The sequence below is a fragment of the Camelus bactrianus genome, chromosome 27, assembly GCF_048773025.1.
Source record: "Camelus bactrianus isolate YW-2024 breed Bactrian camel chromosome 27, ASM4877302v1, whole genome shotgun sequence".
In the NCBI taxonomy this organism is placed as follows: Eukaryota; Metazoa; Chordata; class Mammalia; order Artiodactyla; family Camelidae; genus Camelus; species Camelus bactrianus.
Window position 1 is genome coordinate 13714349 of NC_133565.1, and position 27955 is coordinate 13742303.

The 27955-nt window shown below is 52.6% G+C and overlaps 1 protein-coding gene across 1 annotated transcript in view; it reads right to left on the bottom strand.

Annotated features, from left to right (window-relative positions):
* Positions 1-7617: 7617 nt before the first annotated feature.
* KLF13 (KLF transcription factor 13) overlaps positions 7618-27955 on the bottom strand; it is a 44370-nt gene continuing 24032 nt past the window's right edge. Inside the window, exon 2 of the mRNA XM_074354283.1 lies at positions 7618-13487. Coding sequence (XP_074210384.1) covers positions 13198-13487 — 290 coding nt within the window. The 3' untranslated portion in view covers positions 7618-13197. The remainder of the gene's footprint in view (positions 13488-27955) is intronic.

Sequence of the window (27955 nt, forward strand, 5' to 3'; positions counted from 1 at the left end):
TACGCGGAGGGAGGTGGAGGCACAGGTCTGGGGTGTTCCTCCCGCGGAGCCCCGCAGAGCGGCGAGGGCAGACGGCGCCCCGGGACCTTTGCCGGGAGCCCGGCGGTCTGGCTGGAGGGAGCGGCCGGATGTGCGCCTCCGGGCCTCGGGGAAGGGGCCGCCCGCCTGTCACCGGTGCTGACAGCTCCACCCGCAGCCGCCCACACGGGAATCTCTAGCCTCCCGGGTTTCTGCAGAAAAACCACCTCTCTGGGAGCAGATCATGAATTCCAGGAATTTACTGGAGACTTGGGAAGCAAGGGAGGGGCCTCCTGCCTGGGCCCCTCCCCCCCCCCAGCCCTTCTCTCACCCTGTCCCTGCCTCTAGGAGCCCCCGCAGGCCTGGAGGACAGTGCAGTGCCTCACAGCCCACCTCCGACCCCCTCAAAGCCCCCTGGTCTCCTGCAAACCCCCAGAGATTTCCTCCACAGCCCTCCCACAACTCCCCCACAGTCCCATCCCATAGTCCCACTCCTAGTCCTCCACAGATCCCCCCTTCAGGGCCCCCCACAATCCCTCCACAGCCACACCCACAGCCCATCCCCAAGCCCCCAACATCCCCCAGACCCCCTTCGCAGCCCCCCAAACCCCACAGCCCCCTACAGCCCCTTCACAGCCCCCGACAACTCTCTACAGCCCCCCACAGCTTCCTTCCTAGCCCCTCATAATCCCTCCACAGCCCCTTCACAGCCCCAAATCCTTCACAAGCCCCACAGCCTCCCCACAGCCCCCCACAATCCCTCCACAGCCACACCCATAGCCCCCCACAGTTCCCCACAGCCCCCCACCTGCTGGTAGAGAAGGCCATGTGGTTAAGAATGGTGAGTTTTTCCTATCTCAGCAGTTTTGTAAAGTTCAGGACCAGGTGCCCCTGGCTGAGCCGGCCATGGGCACTGCCTGGGGACAGGGATGCAAGGAAAGCTGGGAAAGGACATAGTGTGTGGGCTGAGTCTTAAAGGAGGCATGAGAATGTAAGTATAGAAGGCTGTTCCAGCTCAGGGAACAGACAAGGAGGAAAGATAAATCCAAGGAAAATCCAGAAAGACAGAAAAAGTGTAAGAAGACGTATGGGGCACTGCAGATTGACAGAAAATGACGCTCCCCAACCCCGGCCTGCCCTACTACCGATGGGAGGTAAAATGTGTTCACCCAATTTGCCCTTGATGCTAAGAATATCTTTCTAGAATGGTCCGAGCTGAGGGTCACAGAGAAGGAAGTGTCCCCTAGCCCCGGGTTGACACGTAAGGACATGTTCGAAGCCCGGTGGTGAAAAGGCTCCCACGGAACCCTCCTTTACTGCAAATAAAGTTCACAAGAGCAAATGACTAAGGGGCAGAAGGAGGTCCTGAGGAGGGCGGAGTCGGGCAGGAAGAGGGCGTGGCGAGGGCAGGACCCTCACCTTCCACGGAGGGGAGGTGAGATGCAGCCCCAAGGTGGAGCAGCATCCTTGAGGGAGGAAAAACTTCAGAGGGAAGTGACGGGGAAGTTGAAAGTCTCCTCGTAATGTAAGTGCAGGGCGAGGAGACAGAGTCCATCACTCAGCCTTCATTATCAGGAAGCCCGTTAATCACAAAACCCGAGGACGGATAAGCGTTCTACGGAGGCTTCGGGGAATAACCAACAAGATACTGAAAAACAGAAATGATAAAAAATAAAAATAAAAATAATAATATTGGCCCTGGAGTGGTGGTGGGTCAAGATCGGGAGGGGGAGGACAGAGAAATTTTATCATTATTTTGGTGGTATTCTTTGGTTGTTTAACTTTGTTCATACACATATTACTTTGATTAAAATTCATAATTGTGAAAAATGAAACCGATGATCAAATTGCTTCCAAAGTCCATGAACTCGATAAAGCTCGTGCCTCGACCCTTGGTAAAGCAAAGTAAACTTACTTTGCTGTTTTACTGCGTAGAGTATTTTCACTGACACTTTCTCAATTAGTTTTACCATCATCACCGATTGTATACAGAGCATGCATTCTTTACCTTATCCTCTACAGAAAGGGGAAAAAAGTTTCAAGTATTTACCTAAGGGCACAGTGCCAGCCAGGCTGACGAATAACAGTAACAATAATTCTAACAGCTTCCCACCCCTACCCCTGAAGTGGATGCTGCCAGGTACCAGAGCAGGTAACTGGGACCCTGCCCTGCACTCAGGGCCATGTCCCTCCATAGTCTCAGATCAATGAATCTTCCTCTCAATTCAAAGGCTTCCCAGCCAGGAGTTCAGCCTCCTCCCCACCACTGGCCGGAGCAGTTCTGTTTTTATTTCTGGGCATTGCATATGGCTTCTGTCCCAGCCAGTAGCTCTGCTCCGGGTGTCAGGCTCCCTGGCAGCATCCCAGCACTCCTGGGAACAGAGCTTTGCCCAGTATAGGGCACAGCCAGCCGCAGCCATCTCAGTGAGCTGCCGGCTGCGCGTGGCAGGGAAGAGCCCAGATGGACTCGTATCGGCTCCATCCGTGGACCATGTAAAACTGTCTAGCATTTCACACCTGAAGCAAATCTGGTAAAAGAGGCAATCCCAGAGCTCCCACCACCTAGTTAGAATCCTAGTGGAATACATGCCACGTCAAAGGTACTGATAAAAGCCCTTGGAGCTCTTCTGAGCCACCTTACCCTGCCCTCCTGGTCTGTGGGTCCTGATGCACTGGTAACAGGGTCATTGCACTAGTTTTGAATATCATAAGGTTGACGTCCTCAGTTCTGCATCACGCCTTCGCACTTACGTGCAGGCAGCTGTTGGCTGTGTCCCTAAAAACACTGCTATGAATGATGGTGGATGTCCCCTGGGGGTGAGGTGGACACTTACCCTCCACCCAACTTACCTTTGTCAAGCTCTTAGCCTCACAAAAGCACTGTTGTGTTTTTAAAGTTATACCTGAGTAGTTTTGCAAATTCAGAGAAGAAAAAAATAAGAAATAAAAATAATCTATGTTTTCACTAACTAAAGAGAAAAACTGCTTGAGTTTTATGTCTTTTACCAGTATTTCTTCTGTGCATATAACTATGTAATCACAATTATATAGCTATGGACACAGGGAACACTATTCAATGGCCTGTAGTAACCTGCAATGAAAAAGAATATGAACAATAAATGCTGGAAAGAGTCTAGAGAAAAGGGATGTAGTTTGCTGCAGTCATTATGGAAAACAGTATGGGAGTCTGAAAAAGACTAAAAATAGACTTACCCTATGATCCAGCAATCCCACTCTTGGGCATATATCTGAAGGGAACTCTTATTTGAAAAGATACCTACACCCCAATGTTCATAGCAGCACTATATACAATAGCCAAGACACGGAAGCAACTAAATGTCCATCAACAGATGACTGGATAAAGAAGTTATGACTGGATAAAGAAGCTCCACACTCAATGGAATACTCCTCAGCCATAAACAAAGAATAAAACAATGCCACTTGCAGCAACATGGATGGACCTAGAGGTCATCATTCTAAGTGAAGTAAGCCAGAAAGAGAAAGAAAAATACTATGCGATATCACTCACATGTGGAATCTTTAAAAAAAGAGATGCAAATGAACTTATGTACCAAACAGGAAAAGACTCACAGACATAGAAAACAAACTTATGGTTAACAGGTGGAAAGGGGGTGGGAAGGGATAAACTGGGGGTTCAAGATTTCAGATACTAACTACTATATATAAAATAGATATACAATAAGCTTCTTCTCTATAGCACAAGGAACTATATTTAATACCCTGTAGTAATCTATAATGAAAAAGAATATGAAAATGAATATATGTATGTATATGTATGACTGAAACATTATGCTGTACACTAGAACTTGACACATTGTAAACTGACTATACTTCAGTTAAAAAATTTAAAAAGAAAAAGAATATGAAAAAGAATATGTATGTGTATAACTGAATCACTATGCTGTACACCAGAGACTAACACATTGTAAATTGACAATACTTCAATTTAAATATTTAAATTTAAGAAATTATATAGCTATAGAGAAAATTTTTTGAAAATAAAATGTGATTGTATCTCTGATTCTGTTTTATAACCTGCCTTTTCACTTAATAATATATTGGATATTGGACATATTGGATATTACATAGTTCTTGAAATAATCCCCTACTCATATTTATGCTATTTTGAACATTTTGGTAATTATAACAGATGACTTTAACTTTTGTATGATTTAATATTTGCTGCATACTTTAGAATATATGTAACAGAAGTGAGTTTTGACATCCACCCCAACATCATTGACACTGTGCATGCCCACCTCCCAGCCCTGGGTCCTTCACAGCAGAGGCACCTGCCCTCCAGGATTTGGGGTGTGTGCTTCTGTTGCCATCCAAGTTCATGCAGTAGCAGGTGGTGGTCCCGGAGTGGAAGGTTCATGTACAAATTTCCCTAGACTGTGGTTGCAAGAGAGCTGCAGGGCCCTGAGCGAGACACCCTCTGGCTCTGGGAGTCTGATCCACGCAGTAAACCCTCTGGAATGTGCTTACGGTTAGAAAAGGCAGGAGGCAGACCAGAGAGGGGAGTAGCTTATGTTCATCAGAGCCAGCATTCAGTACCTATTTCCCCAAAGCAATAATGAACCAATAACCCTTGTGAGGTTGGTATGTGTGTGGATGACTCTTCCTAATGTTACTCACGATTAGGTTCCTGTCTTGTCGCAGAAAGAATTCACAGACGAGGCATGGAGGTTAGGAAAGTAAGGTGAAGATTTATTAAGGGATAGGATGCTCTCAAGCAGAGAAAGGGCAGGCTCAGGTGAGCAGCTGCCCTGAGTTTCTTTGACAAGTTAGTTACATAGGGTGTAAAAATCAATGGGCAGGATATTCATTCAGGAGGGAAGGGTTTGGGGTTATTGTCCCTGATTTTCATCTCAGCTTCACCTTCCCGAGGGGAGGAGGGATTTTCATCCTTATTTAGTCTGGATTGGAAGTGTCACAACATTGGTGCATGATGGGTACTTCTAATCTACAAGGCTAACTTTATTGTAATGAGCGTATAATGAGGCTCAAGGTCTACTGGAAGTTGAATCTTCTACCATCTCATGCCTATTTGGTTCTAACCAGTTTATGTCCTATCCTGTTTTTCTCCATGGCTGTGTCATTCTGTTAATGGTGGTGCCCTGCCCGTTCCCTCCTGTTTCACTAGGAGGAACAAGGGGAAGCCTGTTGGTTATGCAAACCATATTGATATTCATTGCTGGTACTCCCCCAGTGCTCCTGTGGAGTTCACAAATAATTCATTGCCCCATGTTGACATTGGGAACGGAAGATGCTCACATGGGGGCAGGGGTGGAGACTGAACCCCAGATCACCGCTTCTCTGAAGCTCTCAGCCCAGTGGAGCTTCGTTTGTGAATGAGGGTGACCACCGGCACTATATGAATCTAACATAGGCCCTACACTTCCCACACTGTGTCCATCAACACCTGCCGGTCCTAAGGCCGCTTGCCCCGGGATCTCAGATCCCCAGGTCTGGAGTCAGTGGGTGCACAGGCAGCAGCTCTGCCAGGAGCAGCCAGGGGGCTGTCATGGGGTTAAGATGCTTTCCACATGGGGGTGGAGAGGGTATATAGCTCAGTGGTACAGCACGTGCTTGGCATGCACGAGGTCCTGGGTTCAATCCCCAGTACCTCCATTAACCAAAAAAGGGGGAAAAAAAGCTTTCCACTTGGAAGACCTTAGGGGTGGTGCTAACGGCAAACAATCTGTCATGGGATGGAGGAGGTCTGACTGGGGACACTGAGCCACCCATGTACCCAGAATAAGTTACAGAGTCTACCCTGAGGGCCAGCTCACACCCCAACATCACTGACAAGGCCATGAGGAGATAGTTTCTGGTTTCCCCCTAAACAATACTGACCAGCCTCCCCTGCAGAAAGCAAATCCCTTCCAGGCAGGCCTGACAGCTCCTGCCTTTGCTCGAAAACCTCCCTCATGGGGCCTTCCCTGGCTGAAGGCCAGTGCCTGGCAACGGGAAATTCTTCTATTTCATGAACCTTGGCTAGCCTCTGCCCTCTGGGATGACCCTGCCTCCACCAGATGCCCCTCCGCCCTACCTGCTCAAGGGCAGCTCTCTGGTCAACCCAGGCCCCGCTGTCCCCAGAGACGTGCTGCAGGCTAGGGTGGCCCAGCCGGCTCTCGCCCATATTCGGTCTGGTGAGACAGGTCTGTCTCAGCGGGTAGCGGCTCTGGTCAGGGACTTGCTGTCATCTGCTGATCTGTCGGCTGTTTTGCATTCTCACCCCGTTAACTTAGTACGGTGACTACTACATCCCCACACCTATGTGGGCCCGCTTCCCCCACGCCCGCAACACTGCATCCGACTGCCCAAAGTTTGACCTTTCATCCAAGTCCTGATAAAAATGTAGAGAGGGTGGGGCCCTGAAGGGCCTGGGGCTGGCCCCACAGTGACACCTGGTCACTGTCCAGTCCTGAGGTCCCGTCACTGCAGACCCTCCCCCCAATACTGCTTAGGTGCTGTTTGTGGACACATACTAGTAAATTTGTTTTATAAACACCAGGAAAACTATTGTTTATTCTCTTCCATCTGCACTATAAGGGGCCTCTCAAGGTCTCCAGGGATCCTAGGTTCCTGAGATGGGGCGGCCGGAATGCCAGGCCTCTCTCTTGGAACGGAACCCCAGCAGAACCCACGACCTCTTTCAGACCTTAGCAGTGACGTCATAACCGATGCCTGCTTTTTCCCGTCAATGTTTTTAAAGCATCTGGGCTCTCAGCACACATTTATGGAAGCACCCACTCTCGCTTGCTCCTGTCTGGGGAGTTCTTGAGCAACCAGGAACCATGTCCAAGAAGGTGCACCGTGGAATGTCCTGGGAAGACACTTCAACCAAGACTGGGCTCCGAACACCTCAGCACCAGAAAGACTTTTGTTTGATAAACGTGTGCTTGTTTTACTGAGGGTCCAGTGTGCGCTGGGCCCGTCCGCTCCCCACCCCCACTCCTTATCTGTAGTGCAGAAAACAAGCCTTCATCACAAAACGGTGGCCAGCAGAAATGTCGCTTTCAGAGAAAGCATCTCTGATCACCTGCAATGCGTTCCTTCGTGGTTTTTACGCAGCCTATGAACAACAAGTGGTAACGTTAAGAATCACATACAGTCCCAGATGCAGTCCTGGGTCTGCATCTGGTGAGGGCTGGGACTATCGGGGGGAATTACCTCATCTTCCCTCCCAGTCACGGTCCAAGCCCCCTCGTGGCCTCCTCCACTGGCCACGCGGACTCTCCCTGCTGCTGTGGACAGGCCCCGCTCTGAGGAGCAGCCGGGGGCCGCTCATGCCCACAGGAGATTTAAATGGGATCTGGTGTCACCACGTGGAGTGGGAGTATGATAAGCTAAGATGGGTCCTGGAGTGGGGGGTTGGGGGTGAGGGTGCAGGACAGGCAGCCAGAAAAGCGCTCAGTCCCTACAAAGTCTTCCTCTCTGTGAAAGGCCTGCAAGTTCTCAGCCAAGTACACAAACTGCCTGAGTTGGGTCATTTGGGTTCCCCTCCCCTCCCCCCAATCCCAGACCCTCTCCAGGGCCTGCCCATCAAAGGACCAGCCCTGGCAACTAAAATAATGAATCATAAATTTTATTTCAAAATGTAAACGTCACTAAAACATGCATACACGTTAAAACAACAAAATTTACAATTTAGTTAATTTTTTTTTCCTTTTTTTTTTGCATAGGACATCATTACAATATAGAATCTATGCCTTACAAAATACATACAAAGTTTTATCCGAGCAAGCCAAGGCCAGACCGGGAACTGGACAGCTGTAATACTTGACTGTAGTGGTCCAGGAAAGGTGGGACATGGCCTTCGGAAGCATGGTGTGTGGTGCTGGTTACAAAAACGACAACAGAAAGTTCCTACAGAAATGGAAAACGTGTGCTCGATGGAAATGGTCTTGGACCCTTGGATTCTACCTTGGGGTTTTGGCAAACAATTCCAGAGAAGTTCCATCAATGGCTTTGGGTGGGGGAGGGGTTGTCTGTGCGGAGTCCAGGGCCGCTGAGTCCCAGAGGCAATCACCCCGCACAGCCACATGCCGATTCCTGGCCCTGCACCAGCCGGACCCCGCACAGCTGCTCAGGAGAGCCCCATGCCAAGGTCTTCCAGCCCCAGGGTCCCCAGCGATCACATAAGGGATTCTCCAAGGTGAGGAGGGCAGGCTGGGGAGGGAGGGGCTGGCCGGGCACAGGGTGCCAAGTGGGAGAGAGAGCCTGCACCAGACGTGCGGTCGCCCGGCAGGCATTCAGCTCATGCCCTTGGTTTCCAAATGAGCATGTGCAGCAGCCTGTGGACAGGTGACTGGAAAGATGTCCCCGAGCCCTGGGAGAAAGCTGCTTTCGTGCACCCCGCCCCCACGCTTCCTATGTCCCCCATGGGGAATGTATGGTGTGCAGGGCAGGGGACGCCGCTTTCTCCTGTCCTGTTCATCTTTAAATAAAAGTAGTAAGGTTTTAAAGCTGCATGAGAGGGGAGAGGCTGGGCAGGGCCAGGGGGCCCACTGCAAGTCCGATATCCAGATAAGAGGGTCAGTAGAAACCAAGTGTGGCCCCTCTTCCCTGGTGGCCCTGGGCTCATGCCTCCCACCAACTTCAGCTCTTCCAACTGAGAGACAGAACAGCATGAAGGGAAGGGCCTCTCCCTAAACGATGTTCAGGCATTTATCAGTAGTAAGCTGGATTGTGCATTCAAATTCTGGTACAAAATTCTCTGGAATGTGTCTGGGACAAACTTCTGAAACCCAGCCTCAGAATCAGGAAAATCAGTTACAGGACCTGGCTTTTCCCAGGGCGATCCTGAATTCAAAGTGTCAGCCCACACCCACTATTTCAGCTTTGGAAAATGCGGTCACTAGTATCGCACACAGAACCTTTGGGTAGCAAAGATGGGGGTGACTCGCAAAGCGTTTCTCACTGGCTGCAACGTGACCAACACATCAGCCCCTTTAAATCTTCCAGCACTGAGTCTTTGAATGACTTTGTAAAAAGGGGTTAAAAAAAAAAAGAAAGAAATCAGCTATAGCTGTCAGAAGTCAAACAAATCAGGTAGCCTTGTAAACACAGCCGAAACCAGGAGTTGAGAAATGAGGGCGCTATTGCTGAGATCACGCTTTCCTGTTAGGTGGCAGCCGGCTTGCTGAGATCATGGAGCACGTCCCTGGGGGGTGCTCTAACCCTGTGCCGCCCACCTTAGCACCTGCTCCTGGCAAGAGCGCAGGGACTTCCAGACACCAGGCTTGGGGGGGGGGCAGAAGCCTTGAATGAAGACCCCGCTTGGGCTGCATTTCACCTGGACCACAGAAAGCGACCAGCCCTGTCTGCATGTCCCAACAGGTGCGCTGGGGTGGGGGGCACCTGTGACCTGTCTGTCCCCACCTCCCAATCACCTCCACTGGTCTGAGCCATGACCCAGGGTTGGGGGTGGTCAGGGCTGCTGATGTCTGCACCTGGAGGCTGCACCCTGGCGAATCCTGCACCTGCCCGGGTGCATGGCCTCAGAATCAAGGGGGGCTGTCCAGCACCTCGAGTGCAGGGGGTGGGTAGACTGCAGCAGGATGCAGGGAGGGCACCTCCAAGACTACACTCCCATCACGGGCATCACTGCCCTTTCCTGTGTAGCACCCAACAGGAGAGGACCCCAGGGCCCTCTGTCTTTCCATATGGCTGTGGGGCCGGGTAGACATCTGGGGGACAGACAACCCTACCATGGGGGACACAAAGAGGGCTTCCTGGTTGGGACACGTGCTGAATACCAGCCCCCAAGGGTGAGTCTGGGGTCACTTTTTGGCCTGGCGGGAGGGGAACTCTCCCTTCACTCAGGCAACCTTCGCTTTGAGATCTCTGCCCCCTGACCTGCAAGACCTGGAGTTGGCCACGAAGTACAGTTTGAGTTTTCACCATCATTTCTAGGAGTCCTATGGGTTTGTTCCTCAATCACATAGAAGCCGGCAAGCATACCCAGAAACCAGAAAAATGAAAGACCCTGAAACAGACCCAGGCTGGGAAGACATTCTACATCTTAGAAAAAAATGCAGGCCATTCAGGAGGGTTCTCCCCGTGTAGCTGCTCCCCTGGGTGGGGCCCCGGGCGAGGGCAGCTTTCCGGGCCCACCACCCTCTTCCACACGTACTCCACATGTTGTGACAATGAGATGCTGGTAAGAGCCCACTTGAACCTGGCCTGAGATTCATGGGTTTCTCCCACCCTTCATGTGAGATGAATTTTAGCCCCAGATGAGTCCAGACAGTCCACTGGCTGGAGCCCTGGGCCGAGAGCTCAGGGATGCCGGGCAGGAACTTGTCCAGGTGCCCTCATCAGAAAAGCAGTGGCCCATCTCCCAGGCCAGGCCCACTTGGAAGGACCGCACCCTCCCTGCCAGCAGCCAAGAACTACTTTGGGAATGAAGACACACTCATTTGCCAAAAATAGCCAACGCCTGCATATTTCTGTTTTAAGGCAATGTTACCCTTCCATCTATCAGACGGAACAGCCCTGGGTCACTTAGAGGAAAAATTAAATTAAGTGCTCTCTTTGGAAACAGCAAACGCCCGCTTTCCCTCCCCCGCCCCCCACCCCGCCTCTAAAACAAACCAGCTCTTCTTTTATTCCAAGATGACTGGGTTTAGTCCTTTGCCCCCTTCCTATGTGCAGAGAGACATGGGGCTGCAAAGCCGCCTTCCGCAGTGGATGCCATGGGCTCCTCCAGAGGGCCGCGCTGTGTGGCTCCCAAGAGACATGTAGCCCTTCTCCCTGCCTCCGGGGCTCATGGACAGTGAGCACACCAAAGGACTTTGGAATAAAATTCCTGAACCTGGAATGTGAGTTCCTGAGACATGAAATGTATTCGGAGTGTGGCTTTCCCTGCCCCACACAGAAACAACTTTGGGAGGGGCCCCCGAGGGCCTTCCGGGCCTCACTTTGGAACCAGGCGTGAAGAGCTTTCACCCCAGGTACTCAGGGCACCACTCTGTCCAGGTGTCTGCAGCATATCCCGTTCCCTCTCCTGGACCAAAGGTGAGCAGGGCTGCCACACAGCCCCAACAGAGCCCGGCGCCCTGGGGAGCCAACTCTGCACCCACGCAGGGTGGGGACCACCCCCTACATCAGTCCCAATGGGTTTCCACCCACAGCAAAACGATAGTACTGCCCAACTGGGTACCTACCATGCTCCTCAGAAGCCACCATCATACCGCTGGCCAATCCCAGCTGACACACAGCAGAGTCAGAAATGGGCACCCAGAGTGTTGCAGATGGCAGACTGCCACCCCCTGGGCACTATGGCCAGAGGGCACCCACCCACTCTGGAGCCGGCCCAGGGTGGGTAAGCACAGCTGGGCCTGGGTCTCTGTGCTGTGTTTGGATGGGGCTGGAAGCAGGATGGCCACGGCCAAGGCACTCTGGGCTCAGGGGAGCCCATCTACGGCCCTCTGAGGTCCCAAGGGTCATTCCTCCTCATCAAAATGAGCAGAGGTCTCTGCAAGATACCCCAAGTCCTCCCAAAACCCACACCCCTCCCCCAACACACATACACACACGCACGCACACACACACACACACACACACACACACTGGGGACTAGTCTTATATTTACAGGTCCCCAGCTCTCTGGAGGAAGGGAAGGGTGGTGCCTGGGCAGTGGAGGGCGGAGGTGGGGGTGGAGAGGGAGGGGGTTCCAGCTCTCTGCAGAGGTGTGCACTAGAGCCTGGCCTGACCCACCTGCCCGGGCTCGAACCCCCCACCCCAAGTCCCAGCTCTCTGCCCCTCCTCTCTTAGCACAGGAAGACTGGCGAGGGAGCCCTGCACCCTAGTGCCCCACAGGCTGGGTGTGGGCTGGGGCCTCCCAGGCAGGAGGGGAAGGGAGGAGGCCAGGAGACACAGAATTCGCAGAGAAGCTGGGGGTTAGTGAATTCTGAGCTGGGGACACGGTGGGTCTGAGAAAAGCCTTTCCCACAACTTTTGTCTGGTGTTCCTCCAGGAGAAAAGAGAATGCACATTCTCTGACCACATCTCCCATAATATCCGCTTGGCCACTTCCCAAAAGTTCCCAGTCACAATGCTCTGGTCTCTTTCTGTGAAGTGCCAGGCAGGGCACACGCAGGGCCACACACTCAGAGGCCCCAGCAGGGTGACCCACTCTAACCGCCCTTTCAAACAAAGGTGTCTCAGGAGCAGGGCGGGACTGGCCCAACATGGGAACTGGACACACCAATGACACTTTGAGACATCTTTGTAGAGAAGCAGTCAGGGGCTTTGTGTAACGGTGGGAAGTCCCTGGTGCCTTCTGCAGGAACTCGGCAGCGGTAGCCCTGTGCAGCGTGGATCTCAGGGCACGGCCCTTGGCTGGGTGGACATCACATGGTGCGCAGCGGTCTGCCGGGCCGGGGCCTGCATCTCTGCTCCCAGTGCTCTGAGATCCCCCGAAGGACAGGGCCCTCTGCAGTCTCCCCAGGGCCCACCACAGCTTAAGGCGTCCCTCTGAGCTGTGTGCATTCCGAGCTCCACTGCCGGCTGGGGCGAGGATGAGGCTGGGCAGGTGGGCAGGACGCGGGAGCTCCGGGGCTGTGTAGGGGTCTGCCCTGGAAGCACAATGTCAGTGACTGCCGCTCCAAACCGACCCACCGACCGGCGGGTCTGCCGCCGACGCTGGGCTCCCCTGCACCGCTGGGCCCCCAGTGTGTGCCCCAACCTCAAAGGACACTCTCGAGTGCAAATCTATGTACAGAGTAAGGCGGCAGGAAGGGGGTGTCCTCACTGACCTCGTGGAACATGTCCATCCCTGAGAAAGGGGGGGGTTCAACACCACGGAATCTCACCTGCGTGGGCATATCTCTTGTGCAATCGTGGATGGTGTTTTTTGGAAATTTTTTTTTTAACAAATTAATTTTGACACCTGAGGTGGAGAAAAAATGTTTTTTGTTGTTGTCGTTGACTTCATAAAGTTCTGTCTTCTTTCTTATCACAAAAGGAAAAGACACGAAATCACGAGAGGAAGTGAGAGCATCTGCTCATGGCTGTTGTAAGGAGGCGGGGCCACAGGCTGGGCATGGGGCGGGCCCTTGGGCCGGGCGCGGGGGCGGGGCTGTGCTGCGGGAGCCGCCCCCTCCCTGGCCCCGCCCCGGCCCCGGCCCCGCCCCGCGGGCCCGCTCAGGGCGAGCTGGCTGGGCTGATGGTGGGGCTGCTGGCGTCAGAGCGGCTGTAGTCGCTGAGCGAGCCGGTCCGCGAGCCCCCGCCGCGCCGCTGCAGCATCCCCGGGTGGAAGTTGGCGTGGCGGCGCGCGTGCTTGGTCAGGTGGTCGCTGCGCATGAAGCGCTTGTCGCAGATGGGGCAGCTGAACTTCTTCTCGCCCGTGTGTGTGCGGTAGTGCCGGGCCAGCTCGTCGGAGCGCGCGAACTTCTTGTTGCAGTCCTGCCAGCTGCAAGCGAACGGCCTCTCACCTGCGGGCGACATGGGCAGAGGGTCAGTCTCCGCGCACGGCCACCCACGCCACCCCAGGGCAGACCCCAAGACCCCACACCTGCTCCCCCAAACCTGACTGCCCGCACCCCTCCCTGCGCCCCTTCCTGCGCACCCCATCTCCGCCAGCCTGAGCGACAAATCCTTCAGGGCAAAGGTGTGGGTAGCAGCGCCTTACAGTCCACACGGCATAAGGAAGGAGACATCTCCCAGGATGAAATGGCACCATCTCAGGTGCTCTGGCCGCCCAATATATGGCAGAGCAGTGCCACTCAACGCCCTGTTCGGGGTCAGCTGTCCCTGGCCTGTGGGGAGCACAGCCACGCCTCAGGCTCTAAGAATGGGAGCCAGGAGGAAAGGGTTCAGGGAGACCTCGCACACCTGCAAAAGTCTGGCCACCCGACTCTGACCCCATGGGAGCCTTCCAGAGCCCCACACCCCTATAGGGCTTGGAGGTGATTAACCCCCTGCCAGTGCCCAGCCACCATTTGGACCCTCCTCCTTCTTCTCATCTGTAACACAAAGGGGTCAGGACAGACAATTCACAGGGCCTGAGAGTCTATGACAGAGATGTCAGGTTTACCACCTCAGGCTTCAATTCGAATCTGCTGCATCTCCTCTCAGAGGAGTTCCAACATGGCCAACAGGCTGCAGAAGAGGAGACTGCTCAGTGACAGACAGGGTGGCTGCCCAGAACACCCAGTGAGAGGGAGGTAACAAAGGCTGGCTACAGTCAGGACCTTGCCCCCTCCCTCCCATCCCTTGCTCAGAGCAAGGGACAGGCCAGCCTTTGCCCAGGTGGACTCTGAACCACACGCACAAAAAAGACATCAGTTGCACAGGGAGAACCAGCAGGGGTTCCAGCACTCCAGAATGCAGCCCTTCAGGCACTGGGGGTGGCCACACAGCCACCATCTCTGCCCTGTCTCTCTCCCTCCCTCCCTGACTCTGTCCCTGAAGCTGAGAGCCAGTCCTTGAAGCTGGCCCTTCAGTACCCAGCAAAGGAAACCCACAACACCCACTCCGAAAGAGCCCATCAACCTTAAATATAAACAGACACCCAAAAACGGCCAGACGGCAAGGAAAACCAGTGGCATGAACGGGAGAGGCCAAGAGTAACAAAACCACTGACTCCAGAGGAAAAAGAGTGAAGCCAGGAAACAGAAGAGAATATTAACCAAAAAACTCTAATTAGCATTCTCAAAGAAATTTCAGACAAAAATATTATGCATAAAGCAGATAGGATACCATAAAAAAGGAAGTTCAGAGAACAAAAAATAGTGTTTAGAAATTCAGAGTATTGTTACCAAAACAAAAATTCCATAGAAAGGCTGGAAACATACTCAAGGAAATATCCCAGAAAAAGAGAACCAAAAAACAACTCTAGAAAATTTGTGACTGTCAGTGTTCTGTCTCCTAGTAACGCTGAAGCTGATTGATTTTATGTTTGGGGTGGCAGGGTATGTGTGAGAGGGGGATTCAAAGCAAACCATCATTTCTCAAACCTATCTGATAGTTACAAACAGTAGGAACTAAAAATTCAGAGTCACAGGGAATCAGTCCTGTGGGTGCAACATCTAACTAACAGCAGGCATTGAATAAAAGAGCAGAAGAAAATGGAGGAGAGGAAATTACCAAAGAAACAATAGAGCAGTATCTGTCAGAGTTAAAAAAAAAAAAAAAAGAGACAGGAAACTAATCTGGAAAGGCTTGGCACAGAGGTGGGCAGGGTAGTGAGCAGAGGCTCCTGCTGTGAGAATATGTGCAATGTCAGAACAATGGGTAAAAAGAGATCACAAAACCTACTAGAGAGAAAGGGGAGAAGCAAGCACCAGGTCATCCACAAGAGAGTAAGGCTAAGACAGACACCAGACTTCTCGTAAGTCACACTAGATGCCAGATGACAGAGCCTTCCAAGTTTACCTCTCACCATGCCAGCAAAAATGAGAAACAAAACAAAACAAAACAAAACTGAGAAGCCAGGGAAGTGAGTGAACAATGAAGGGTCATTCCAGGACAAGAGTGAGGGAGAGACCTGGTGGGCCACCAGAGCAGTGGTCCAGGAATCAGAGGGATGGTTCCAAGAAGAGAGTGAGTTCCAGACACCAGAGAGTACAATCAAGAGGCTGAATAAATTTCAGGACACAGCAAAGGCACATAATATTCTTTGGCTAAAAAGAAAAAAGAGAGGCAATTAGAAACTCCAGGAAAAATAGAAGGTATGTGAGAAAACTGTCTAAACGAGAAGCAAACTAAAATATAATGTGATTATGAGCAGAGAGGGAGAAGTTCAGATCCAAGCACTGTTTTAGGGGCTTTTTGAGTATTATTTATCCTTCACAACAGTGCCATGGCATGGCAGATGGGAATGCAGTCCCAGCACGGACCCTGGCATTCGGAAGCAATCTGCACACAGTCGTGGTCATGTGAACCCTAGCACTAGTTGTCAGTGCTGAGAACCAATCTTAAAGACAAAGCCCATATAACTGATTCATGGCCCCAAGAGAGAATGTGGCTTTAAGGGAAAGGAAGGAATACACACATGTATAGTAAAGGAAATCTCTAAATGAGGTTAAAGTTATAAGGATAATTAACAAAAAAATTAAAAATAATAATATAGCAACAATTCAGGAGGAGGTGGGAGAGGGGTAGGAATGAGGTAAATACTTAAATTTCAGGGTAGAGATTTATTCAGGTAGGTAGCACCTAATTTGTAAAAACAAGAAATAGTAATAAAGGCATATCATTTTATTTATGGCAGTAACCACCAGATATGTGAAATCAAAGCAGTACTGGTCTCTAGAGAATAAGGCTAGCGTGAGAAGAGGATTTTTTTTGTTGTCATAAACTCTTCTGTGTTATGTGTCTTTTAGAAAAGACCATGTGCATTTATGTTTCTGATAAGAATAAAAAGGAATGTTGAAATATAACTCTTTAAAATATCTAGCCCAACATTTCTCAAACCATATTTAAAGAAATGTTAGACTTTTTAAAATTGTTCATCGGTTCCAGGGGAAAAAAACAAAATCGGCAACAGAAAGTTTGAGAAATGCCACAGGCTAATTCCACTCTTGAAGATTCACCACACACAGCTGTCCTAAGTGCTTGGAAAGGCCCAGCACTATAGAGTGGTGTCCCTTTGTGTGACTGGGCACTGTGCTCGAGTGTCCTACAGACGAGGCTCAGTCCCTGTCCCCACCGCATACTGATGGTGTGGTCCCAGACACGTGCCTTGCTGCCTGGAGTAGGGTAAACAGTGGCCCCACCAAAAGTACGTCCCAGTCCTGATCCCTGGGGCCTGTCAATGTGACCCTATTTGGAAAAAAAGATCTTTGCAGATGTGATTGACCTAAGGATCCTGAGATGAGATGACAAAGATTAGGAGAGAAGGGGAAAGGACTCCAGGGAGTAAAGTGCCTGGAAGCCAAGGAGCTTAGGATGTGGGGCAGCCCCCAGACCTTAGGAGGAGCAAGGAATGGACTGTCCCTCAGAGCCTCAAGAAAGCACTCACACCTGGAGTTCAGACCTTGCTCGCCCTCTGAAACAGTGAGGATATGTGTCTGTTTTTTGTTTGTTTGTTTTGTTTGTTTTTCCCTTGGCTCTCTCTTTTCTCAGATGTATTCACTTAGCAAGGGTTTAATAAATAGTCAAGCCAGGCACATTTCTGTTGTTTTAAGCCACTGGTCTCTGGTAACTGGTTGTGGCAGCCACAGGGAATGGACACAGTGCCCCATCCTCACCATGGGGTACGTGGTTATTCCACAGGGTTGCACACAACCAGCCCACACTTAAGCTCCCATCTATAATTCTTGTCAACTAGGTCTTCTCAGACTTGAGCCTTGCTTCCTAAGCCCTGGTCCTCACTGGGAGCCTGTCCTTTTCGGGGTCCTTCTGCTTGCAACCCGGGACGCACGTTAGGTTGTTATCACTAGAGCTGGGCTGTGTGACCCCAGGGCAGCAGAGGACAGTGGCATCCCACGGGATGGGATGCTGGCACCAGGCAGCCTGGTGGCAGCAGGTGGCGACAGCCCAGCATTACTACTTGGCCGGCACGAAGTTCTCAGCCAGTTCTGGGGTCAGTAGCATGACACTTTTATTGAGCACCAACGCGTTGCCTGGCCCTGGGGACGTGGGTGTGAGGCCTACAGACAGGGCTGTCCCTGCTCCATCCTCTATTCTTCTGTTAGCCCATTCCAGGAGGCCAATAAACCAGTCCACAGACAGACGGATAAACCATTTAGAAGTTGTGACTCATGCTGGCAAGGAGCAGCACCAGGTCTGGCCTGGCTGGCCTGAGTAGTGACATTCAAGCGGCACCCAGGAGGTGGATGAGGAGAATCGCAAACGGGTGGAGACAAGAGGACAGGGTCCCCCAGGACAGCACTTCCCACAGTTTCCATGAAGAGCCGTCGGCGCTCCGGTTGACATGGGTTAGGTCCACAGACATTTAACGTGTTAGAAATTAAAACAAAAAACTTTAAACTCAAGCACACATTCCAGTAGCCATCAGAGGGATGAAGTCACCATACATCATGTAGCCTCCGTAATATTCCACTCGATTATTCTGAGAGAATGAAGGACAAGTAACGTTATTGTTATGAAAACAGTTCTGACCTGTGGCCCCCTGGCAGGGTCTCAAGTACCTGCAGGTGTCCCTGCACTCCACTCTGCATACCACTGAGGCTCCAGAGACTGACCCTAGGAGGACATGGCTAAGCTGGGTGAGTACAGGGGACACACCCAGAGTGTGGGTGGGGGCCCCCAGGTCCTGGTCCTGCGGGGAGTCAACCCAGCGCACTAAACAAACCCGAGCTTCTCCCCAGGCTCAAATTCTGCATCTGCCTCCTTCTGGGCACGTGACAGGGAGGCAGCAGCACCACAGGGCTAAGACAAGGACAGTGTTCAGTCTAGCGCAGAAATGACCCTCGCCCATACCCTAGACTCCTGAAGGGAGCTCAAGCCTCTTGCAGCATCCCTGAAGCCTGAGCCCGGGGTCGGGGCACTCCAGGGTCACTGAGGGGCTCTTGGGGCCCGAGGGGCCAGCTATGCTGGAGGGGGTGGGTACCTGCCTGCAGGTGCCAGGCCTCAAGGGGCCAGAGCGGAGGGGCCGGGGTCATGTGAGCACAGGTTGAAGACTGCAGGCCCTGGGCCTGGGGGATGCAGTGTGGGGAGGCGTGGGGTGTGCAGTGACAGGGAGGCGGGGTTAGTCGAGGGCGGGGGACGCGCAGGGAGGGAGGTGGTATGGGGGCGGGGCCGAAGGCGCGCAGGGCGGGGGTTACATAAATGTTCCCTGGCGCCCAGCGAGGCGGCTGAGAGCGATTGCCTCATCTTATCAGGGAACACGGCGTCCCACACTCTCTTGCCCAAGCCGCAGGCCTGGGCGGGGACAGCGTGTTCCCTCCAGAAGCCACAGGAGGCGGGCGGGGAGCGCAGGGGCTCCTCTCGCGGAGCCTCAGACCCAGCGCCTGCGCCCGGGCCCTGCTCCCCCCCCCCCCCGCGCCCGCCCGAGGGCAGGTGCAGACCCGCGCACTAGCGCGCGTGTCCGGCTGGGACCTCCGGGCTCGACTGCCTCCGCCCCGCCCTCCCGTCCAGGGCGCGCCCCCAGCGATGCCCCTCGCCCTGTACAGCTCGGCCAAACTGGCGGCCTCCACAAGGTGAAGGGCCCCTCCTGGCTCCAACAGCACCCACAGAAAAAGACCACAGTGGTTCTTTTCTGCCTGTGAGCCTCTTGTGGGCAGTCGGGGTGGGGTGCATTTTTCACTGTCTCCCAAAGGCCTCGCGCTGGGCCTGGTCCAGAGCACCGTCTGCAGACCAGGGCTCTTTCTGCTTATGGGCAGTGAGTGCCGGGCTCCTCAGTGCTGGCTGAGCGTCCCTCTGGAAGGGAGAAGGGAGAGACGTCTCCCACACGGAGGGGCCCGAGAGAGAAAGACAGCTAGATCCAGCAACAGGGGTACCAGGACCACAAGAGCAGACCTCACTGGGCACAGGGAATCTGTGTAGATGTGTATCTGCGGGGAATGGGGATGGGCAGGACTGGTCCAGATAGTCAGAGAGGCACAGGGAGAGGCCTCCACAGTGAAACAGCCTCTCCTGGGCTCCCAGGCCCCAGGTCCCAGCTATTCACTGCCAGCAAGTGGCCTGTCATTCATCAACAGATAGCTCTGATCTGTGGTCACGGCACGGGTCCACTTCCAGCTCCCAACCTCAAAACTGCCATGTTCCTCACTCCCAGGAGGCCCACTCTCCCTCCAGCTCTGAGGCATCTCAGCACGTGGCCAACCACAGGGGCCAGTCAAGTTCTAGCATCCCAGGGAGCCCAGGCCACAGCCTTGGGTTCAGCAGAAAGGCCTGTCCCTGCAGTGGGGAGCCGGCTTTCCTATTTTCTTTAGGAGGCCACTCAGCTACTCTGTGGTGGTTTACAGACCCTCATGGAGCTAATGCACAGATGCCCTGTCTCCTGCGAAGTCCAGACTGGAACTCTTACCCACCACTGTACAGGTGAGGGAGGGGAAGCCCAGGAGAGAGAGCTGCCACTCGGTGGGCAGCAGAAGCAGTGACTTCTGCATGGAAGCAGCCCCTGCCGTGGCCAGCACCTGCCTCACCCTGACTCCGGCACTCCTGCCCGTTGGTTGAAGGCCCCATCTCACAGTTACTGTGAGGGCTAGTGGGAGAACACTCACACGTGCTCAGAGGAGATATGTTGTTATCACCAGTGGAGCTCCTGGGAACGTCCCCAGCTGTACACCAGCCAGCACTCATCTTTGCTGAACTGCCTGGCCTGGCCCCGGATGCTCAGTTCCAGTGCTATGTGGGTCACAAGTGTGCTGATCACAGGCTCCCATATGCTCTAGCAGGCCCCAGAGCTGGTGGGACATGGAGGGAGGAGGCACCAGGCTGGAGACCACAGCCAGGGGCGTGGTTTAAAGGAGAAAATCCTCCTTCTACAGACGTGCATATCTTCACATTCGTACAGGGGATGCAGGTGTATTTCTAAAGCAGGCATTTTTGTTGTTGCTTCACCTTGCTTTGTTCTGGAATAAGATACCTTAATCCTAAAATTCATACAGAAAAATAAAAAATTGAAATAGCCAGAAAAGCTCGAAAAAAGAAGAATGATGTGAGGGAACTGGGCCACAAGGCAGTCAACACACTGTTGTCCAAGTGATGGCTGGCTGTGGAGCACAGCATGAACGCTGGAACTAGATTCTAAGACCGTGGGAACTGCTTAGCGGAAAGTAACATCTAAGACAGGCTAGAGGGACAGGGTCCAAAAAATGTCTGAGGACAACTAGGTAAAAACTGGTCTGTGCTCCACACCTGAAAGCAGGATAAGTTCTGAATGGGTCAAAGATTTAAACGTGAAAAGTGAAACTAGATATTCTAGGAGAAAACACAGCAACATTTCTTTATAATGCTAGAAGTTCTTTCTATGAATCAAAATCCAGAAGCCATAAGTGAAAAGAGTGATAAATCTGACTGTAAAATACATCTCCATGGGCAAAGTCACCATAAGAAAGGCAAAAAATAACACCAAGAAAGTGCTTATCTCCAATACAGGGCGATTGAATGAAGACAGAACACCCAACAGAAAAATGGGCGGGGGCTATAACTGACCGTTCCTAAACAGGAGGTGCAATGACTCTTAAACATCCAGAAGGATGTTCAACCTTGCCCATCAGGAGACAAATACAAATGGAACACCACGGACATCCTACTTTTTACCTATCAGGGAGCTGAGAATGTGGGAATAGGCAGGCCCACATTCTGCTGATGGAAACACAAAGTGCCACAAGCTTTTTGCCAGAGGGCAACTTGGCCATAACTGTCAAAATGACAGATGTGTGTATCTTTTGAACTCACAAATCAATTCGGGGAAGCTACCCTATGAAATGGGATATGTGCCTGGTTATTCAGTGCAGCAAAAGCCCCCAAACAACTCCTGCCCTTCCATAGGGGCCAGTTAGAATAAAGTAACAGAATCCTATGAAGGAGTGGGATGGGTTCTTCCTGAACGGAGACAGAAAGGTCTCTCAGAAACAGTGTTGAGTGAGAGAAGCAAGGTTCTGAGCAGAAGGCGTGGGGGCAGGACAAGTATCAAGTGCGCATGCGTATCTGCTTCTACCTGCAGAGAAGCTCAGGGAGGGCACTGGAGAAAGGAGTGGAGGTCGCCTCGGGGCAGAGAGCTGGGCAAGGAGGCAAAGGAGGATTTGGAGAACTTTCCTTGGAAAACTACTTAAAACCCCTCGGATTTTGAAACACAGTGTATTTGCCTACTCAAAAAATTAAAAACAAAATTCCATAACAAACGAGGAAACGGTAGCCACAAATAACACAGATTTAAAGGCGGGTGTTAAAGGAACAATACCGCGCACTCCCATCCCGTCCTGGCCTCGCACATTCCCCGGCACAATCCAATACCACCCCCAGGAGATACCACCCCATAAGCACCCCTTAGACCTAGCAGGGGGGCAGTCCTTCGAGTATGAGAAACTCAAAAACAGCAATTAAGTCCAATCTACCTTTCCAGAAGGAGTTCCCAGGGCAGGACTCCAAGGCTCCGGAGCCCCTGGGTCACCCTGCAAATGCTTCTGTTGGAGGGCACTCCCTGATAATGGGTTAGACAGACTCAGCCTCACTTAAAAGACCATGGTGAAGCATTTCAACAGCCGCAGACACAGGGTTGTAATTATGTCCTGGAGGCCCCTCCAGGCTCCCGAATACCATGCTCCTGTCATAAAAGTCGCTCTGTCCACTCTCCCCCAACTGACTGACCGTTGAGAACCAGCCTGGGCGATCAGGGCAGGAGCTAGCTGCCACCCTCCCTCCCCTCACCAACCCAGGAGAGTTCTGCAGTCAGAACATGGACCCCAAGTTCAAGGCGGGAGACTCGCTGTCCTCTGCCAGGGCTAGGGGGGAGGGGTGGGAACTCGGGGGACTGTGCAGGCTTCTGGGAAAGGGTTTTCTCTTGAACCAAAAAAAGAAATGACGGGGCAAGGCGTGGGCGGGGCAGGGGAAGCGTGCACAGGATGGAAGAGCCTCTGGGGAGCCGCGGGGCTGTGACGTCGGGGGTGGCACCCGTCACCATCACCGGCAGCACACACACAGGTCCGCAGGGACTCCCGCAGAAGCCAGGCTGCTCCGTGAGGCTGATGATCCCTCAGCCCACCTTACCCACCCACACCAGCCCTGCCCCAAAGAAACCAAGCTCCCAAGGTCAACCAGGGGAGAGGGCGCTCAGGCGGAGCACAAGGTTCCGGTTCCGGTCCCGCTGCCACCACCACCTGGCTTGGCCCCAGGCTCTCTGGGCCCCTCTGCATGGAGCCTTCAGGAACCACTCTGGTCCCACTTCCTCTTCCTGTGTCTCCCCCTCCCTGGGCCCTCCAGTCCTCTCTCCTGTCCTCTCCCTAGGCCCCCTGGGTGGGTCTGGCCATCAGGGTCCTGCCTGCCACAGCCATACAGCTTTACAGGTGCTGGGTTCACTTTTTTTTTCTTCCATTTTCTTTCGGGGGTGGGGAGGATATTTATTTATTTATTTTTTAACAGAGGTGCTGGGGATTGAACCCAGGACCTACGCAGTCTGCCACGGAGCTATACCCTCCTCCCACTTTACAGATGCCAGGTTCACTCCTGCCTGCGCTGGCTTGTGACTCCACCCACCCATCCCACCCCGCAAGAGACAGGAGGGTGTCAGGATGAACCCATCCCAGGGACCAGACTGAGGGCAAAAGTCAGAATGACCTCCCCAAGGTCACACACCCAGGTTGGCCGAGCCCCAGTGTCCATATCTTGCCCCCTCACCACCGTGAACCAGGAATGGCTGTGGTGAGCTGAGCTTGGCTACTCACAATGCCCCAGGCGAGGGCAGAAGAGGAACGAGGCAGGTCACCGCCCCATCTCACAGCCAGGTGGGACCACCCTCCCCACACAGGCTGCGAGGTCCCCCTCTGGCCCCTGGGAAGGCTCAGCGGACCGATGGCTGCACCAGGCCAGTCTACCCAGGTAGGGAGTGGCCCTGCCCACACCAACGTGGGCAGGGCCTGGAGGCTCTCCTCCCGGAGGCCTGGCTGGTTCGAGAGTACTGAGCGCCCTCAAAACCACAGGGTCCCTAGCACCCACTTCTGCCCTCTTCCAGGTACAAGAAGCAGGCCCTGGTTCCCTCAGGGAAAAAATTTACGAGGTTCAAGCAGAATGGAGCACCTTCTCAGGGCTAACTCCATAAAGCAAAGAAATCAGAATAAAAGTAAGTTCTCTTACTACAGGCCCCAAGTGCCTTTAGTTTTTGAGGAAGCTGACACCAAAACAGTCCATCACTGACCTGCCTTTTCCAGAGCAGCTGAAGATGCTGAGGAACAACTCTAGACAACCAGGAGGGGGCCCGGGAAAGCTCCCAGCCCCTCCTTCAGCTCCCCAGGTCCTCAGACCCACCAGTGCCTGGCTAGCCCTGGCCATGTGGAGCAGCTGATACTCAATTTATCCACTTATATAAAAGAGACACTAGAGCGGTGAGCCGGAGGCCTTGCCCCGCAGCACACCTGGGTCCTGTTCAGTGCGTCCCAGGCTGCACAAACGGAGGGGAGCAGGCCACCGTGCCCTCACCTGAAGAGATCCCCATGCCCACTGTGATGGGGGACAAGGGTGCTCCCAGGGCCCTTCCAGGTCAGGGTCCAAGGCCGGCCCCTTCCCCGTCACAGGCTTGCCCACCACCTGCCACTGCCCCACCTCCCCCAAGCCATTCCGTTCTTCTCTCTTCCTGCCCAGCTTTCCACCTGTCCTGACACACCCCCTTCCTGCCTAGCCTGGAAAAGGTGTAAGGTAGCTGACCCTGGGGACCCCACCACACAGGAAAGCAGAAGCCGCTCTGCAATCCCCACCCCCTTGGTATCCCCCAGAAGCCCCGAGGTGGGAGTGTCTCCTTTCTCAACAGCTCTTCAGGGGACTGATGCCCAGGGAGGGTCAGTGAAAGCCAGGACCAGCTGCCTGGGGCAAGGACACTGTCCTGTACTCTGCCATCCCGCCCCCACCAGGACCCGAGATGGTGCACCCTGGAGTCACCCCCAAGGTCATGGAACCAGGGTTCACGTGTTGCATGGGGTGGGCAGACGAGGGGACGGAAAACATGGAGCCAACCAGCTGTCTCTCTGATGTTCTCATAGACCATAGACAGGGGTCCTCTTACATGCAGGTCCATGCCTATCAGCCAACCTAGACCACAGACGACCGAGCGGCTGAGCCCGGCTGTCCTGGGTATGCAGGAGGCACATATGCTGCAGAGCCGTGGCTGCAGGAAGGAAGCCTGGGGTCAGCTTGGGAAGACAGGATTCAGGCACAACTGTCCTTTCTGCATTCCGATGGCTTTCAACTGAACTGCTTCTCGTAGTCAGAAAGAAGGCAGTACGCTATCTCACAAAGCTGATGTATATGTACACGTCTATACGTATCTATATACATACGTACGTAGACATTACAAACTTCTATTACAGAATAACAGCCTCACCCAAACTCCAGCTCACTCACTGGGCCTGCTTCCCTGGGACCCAGGACTTCTGGCCTCTGCCAAGGGAGCAGTGCTTATTCACATGCCTGGGTGCACGTGCCTGGAGAGGTCAAGAGGACCATGTGCCAGGAATTCCATCAAGGTGTGGTCCCTGCTTCTGCTAAGGGTTACAGAACACATTTGAAAATTTCCGTTCCCAAGGTCCCTTTCCAAATGGTGATCATAAAGTACCAATGGTTTCTGCCAGCAGGCAGCAGAAGCCACTCCAGACAAGGGCTCTGGGGTTAGTCCCTGTCTGTGTGTCACATACACACGCTGTATTTCTCCTGAAGGGATGTGCCAGGAGAGGTGTATCGGTTCCCCCCACCCCCACAAGCTTCCAGACCCTGGACTGCTCCACGGGAGGGACCTTCTCCAGGTGATCAAATGCTATGGGGGACTCGTGTGAGCTAAACCCAAAGAACAGGCCTTTCCATTCCTTGCCTCCCTGTCCTGATGGTCACATCAGTAACTGCCTCCAAAGGGAAGCCAGGTGCAGTTTCCATCAAGCTCCTGGCCCCCTTCCCTTTGCCATCCTGGGGGGAGGGCTCCCCATGCTGTCATCCACCCTGCCTTGGCAGCTGTGATCCACTGCACACCCACACACCCAGCCCTCCTCAGGGAAGTTCTCAAACACCCCAGAAAGGCAAGGGCGTGAGTTTGGAATCCACAGTGAGAGATCCAGGTTTATTCACTTGATAAAAACACTCTTCGTTTGAGGCTGATCAAAAGTAAGGGAGAGTGAGGGTAGCGGTCAGTGGTAGAGTGCCTGCTTAGCATGCATGAGGTCCTGGGTTCAATTCCCAGTGCCTCCATCAAGAAATTAATAAACCTAATTACCTCCCCCTGAAAAATTGTTTTAAAAAAAGGGAACTCATATCCAGAATATATAAAGAACTCTGAAATCTCAACAATAAGCCAACACTTGATTTTAACAATGAACAAAGGATTCAAACCCAACTAAAGAAGATGTACAAAAACAACAAGTTCCTACTGTACAGCACAGGGAACTAGATTTAATAGCTTGTAATAACCTATAATGAAAAAGAACATGAAATAGAATATATATGTGTACATATGACTGAATCACTAGGCCATACGTCAGGAACTAACACAACGTTGTAAATCAACTATATTTCAATTAAACAAGATACACAGAAGGCAAACACGATGTGGAAAGTGCGCAATGTCATTTGTCATCAAGGAAATGCGAGTAAAACAACGAGACAGCACCATTCACAAGCTAGAACAGCTAAAGTCCAAAACACTGGCCACAAACTAGATGCTGGTGGAGCAGCTGGGACTCTCACTCGCTGTGGGTGCAAATGCAACGTGGTCCAGTCATTTTAAAAGATGGTTTGGCAGTTTCTTATGAAGTTAAACACAGACTCACCAGACAACCCAGCGATTCGGCTCCTGGGTATTCACCAGGTGAAAAGACCCTCTACTCATAATCAACCAACACTGTGAGGAGGCACTTTTCTACAGGTGAGCATAGGAACATGTGGTGGTGCGTCCATACAATGGACCACGACGGTGGCAAAGAAGAAGGAGCTAGTGACTCACACGCACTCAAATGCATGCATCTTAAATGCATTTTGCTAAGTCAAAGAAGCTAGACCCCAAAGTTTACACGTTGTGTGACTATTCATGTGACATTCCACCAAAGGCAGAACTTCAAAGACAGAAAATGCATCAGGGGTTGGGGGGGATGGAGGATCGGGAAGTGGCTGACCACAAAGGGAAATTTTTAGGGTGATGGAACTGTTCTGCCTGGTACCGGGATGGTGGATACAAGACTCTCTGCTTTTGTCAAAACCCACAGGACTGTACTTTGTCAAGAATGCATTTCTATGTATGCAAATGTTCAGCCTGTAAAGGAGGCTAGGGGAGTCCCAGGATGAAAGGCAGGCAGTGATGACAACACATTCTGGCTATATTACAAATACATGCCATGGCCTCTCAGAAGGGGGCCAGGAAAAGGAGCTGACAAGAGGAACTGCACTTGAACAAAGCTCTTGCTTCTCACGAGAGAAACCAGGGTAGACAATTCCAAAACTGCTTCACGTGGACACGAGGGCTGAACAGACAGGTGAACACAGGGTGAATGGTACAAGCCTGTGTCTCACTGTTGGAGAGGGAAGTTACAGGTGAGCAAGGGGAAGGCAAATGAGTCCCTCGTGGGGCTGCCCAGAGTCTGAGGCATGGGTGTGAACTCATGCTGAGCCTCGGGTCAAGGGGATAAGTGACTGAAGGTTCAAGGGCTAGAACAAATCTATGTCCCTGGCTCTGTCCCTCAGGGAGGGCTAGAAGCAGTGACACCCCAGAAACAAGGAGCACCTGCAGCACCCAGATCTTGGTGTCTAAGTATCATTTTCCAATAAAGGGAAACAGGGATCCTTGGAAAGATGGCTGATTCTAGGACTGGAAGAGGAGACACACAAGACAAACCTGAAGCACCTTATAATGCCAGGAAGGAAGGAAGGGAGGGAGGGAGGGCGGGCATGAAAGTCTAAATGATGGGGGCAGGTCCGGGGACACAGGAGCCAACCCAACAGAGTCCCTGGCCAAGAATGAACACTGGAGCAACAAGATAAATATCAGAAGTAAGTTCCATGGATATCATTCTCCCACTGATATGGGGTGATGGGAAGGTACTTCACCGCCCTGGTATTTCTCCCAAAAAGCCATAAACACAGTCTCATCACAAGCAAAACACCAGGCAAACGCAAACTGAGGGCCAGTCTGTACAACGGCTGGCCACACCTCTCACAACTGTTAAGGTCACGGGAAACAAGGCAGGTCTGGGAGCCTGTCCCAGCCAAAAGAAGCCTGAGGAGGGCAGACAACTAGGTTCAGATAATGAATCACGGAAAACCCAGCTTACCCACATTTTGTGATCACTGAGGCAGTGAC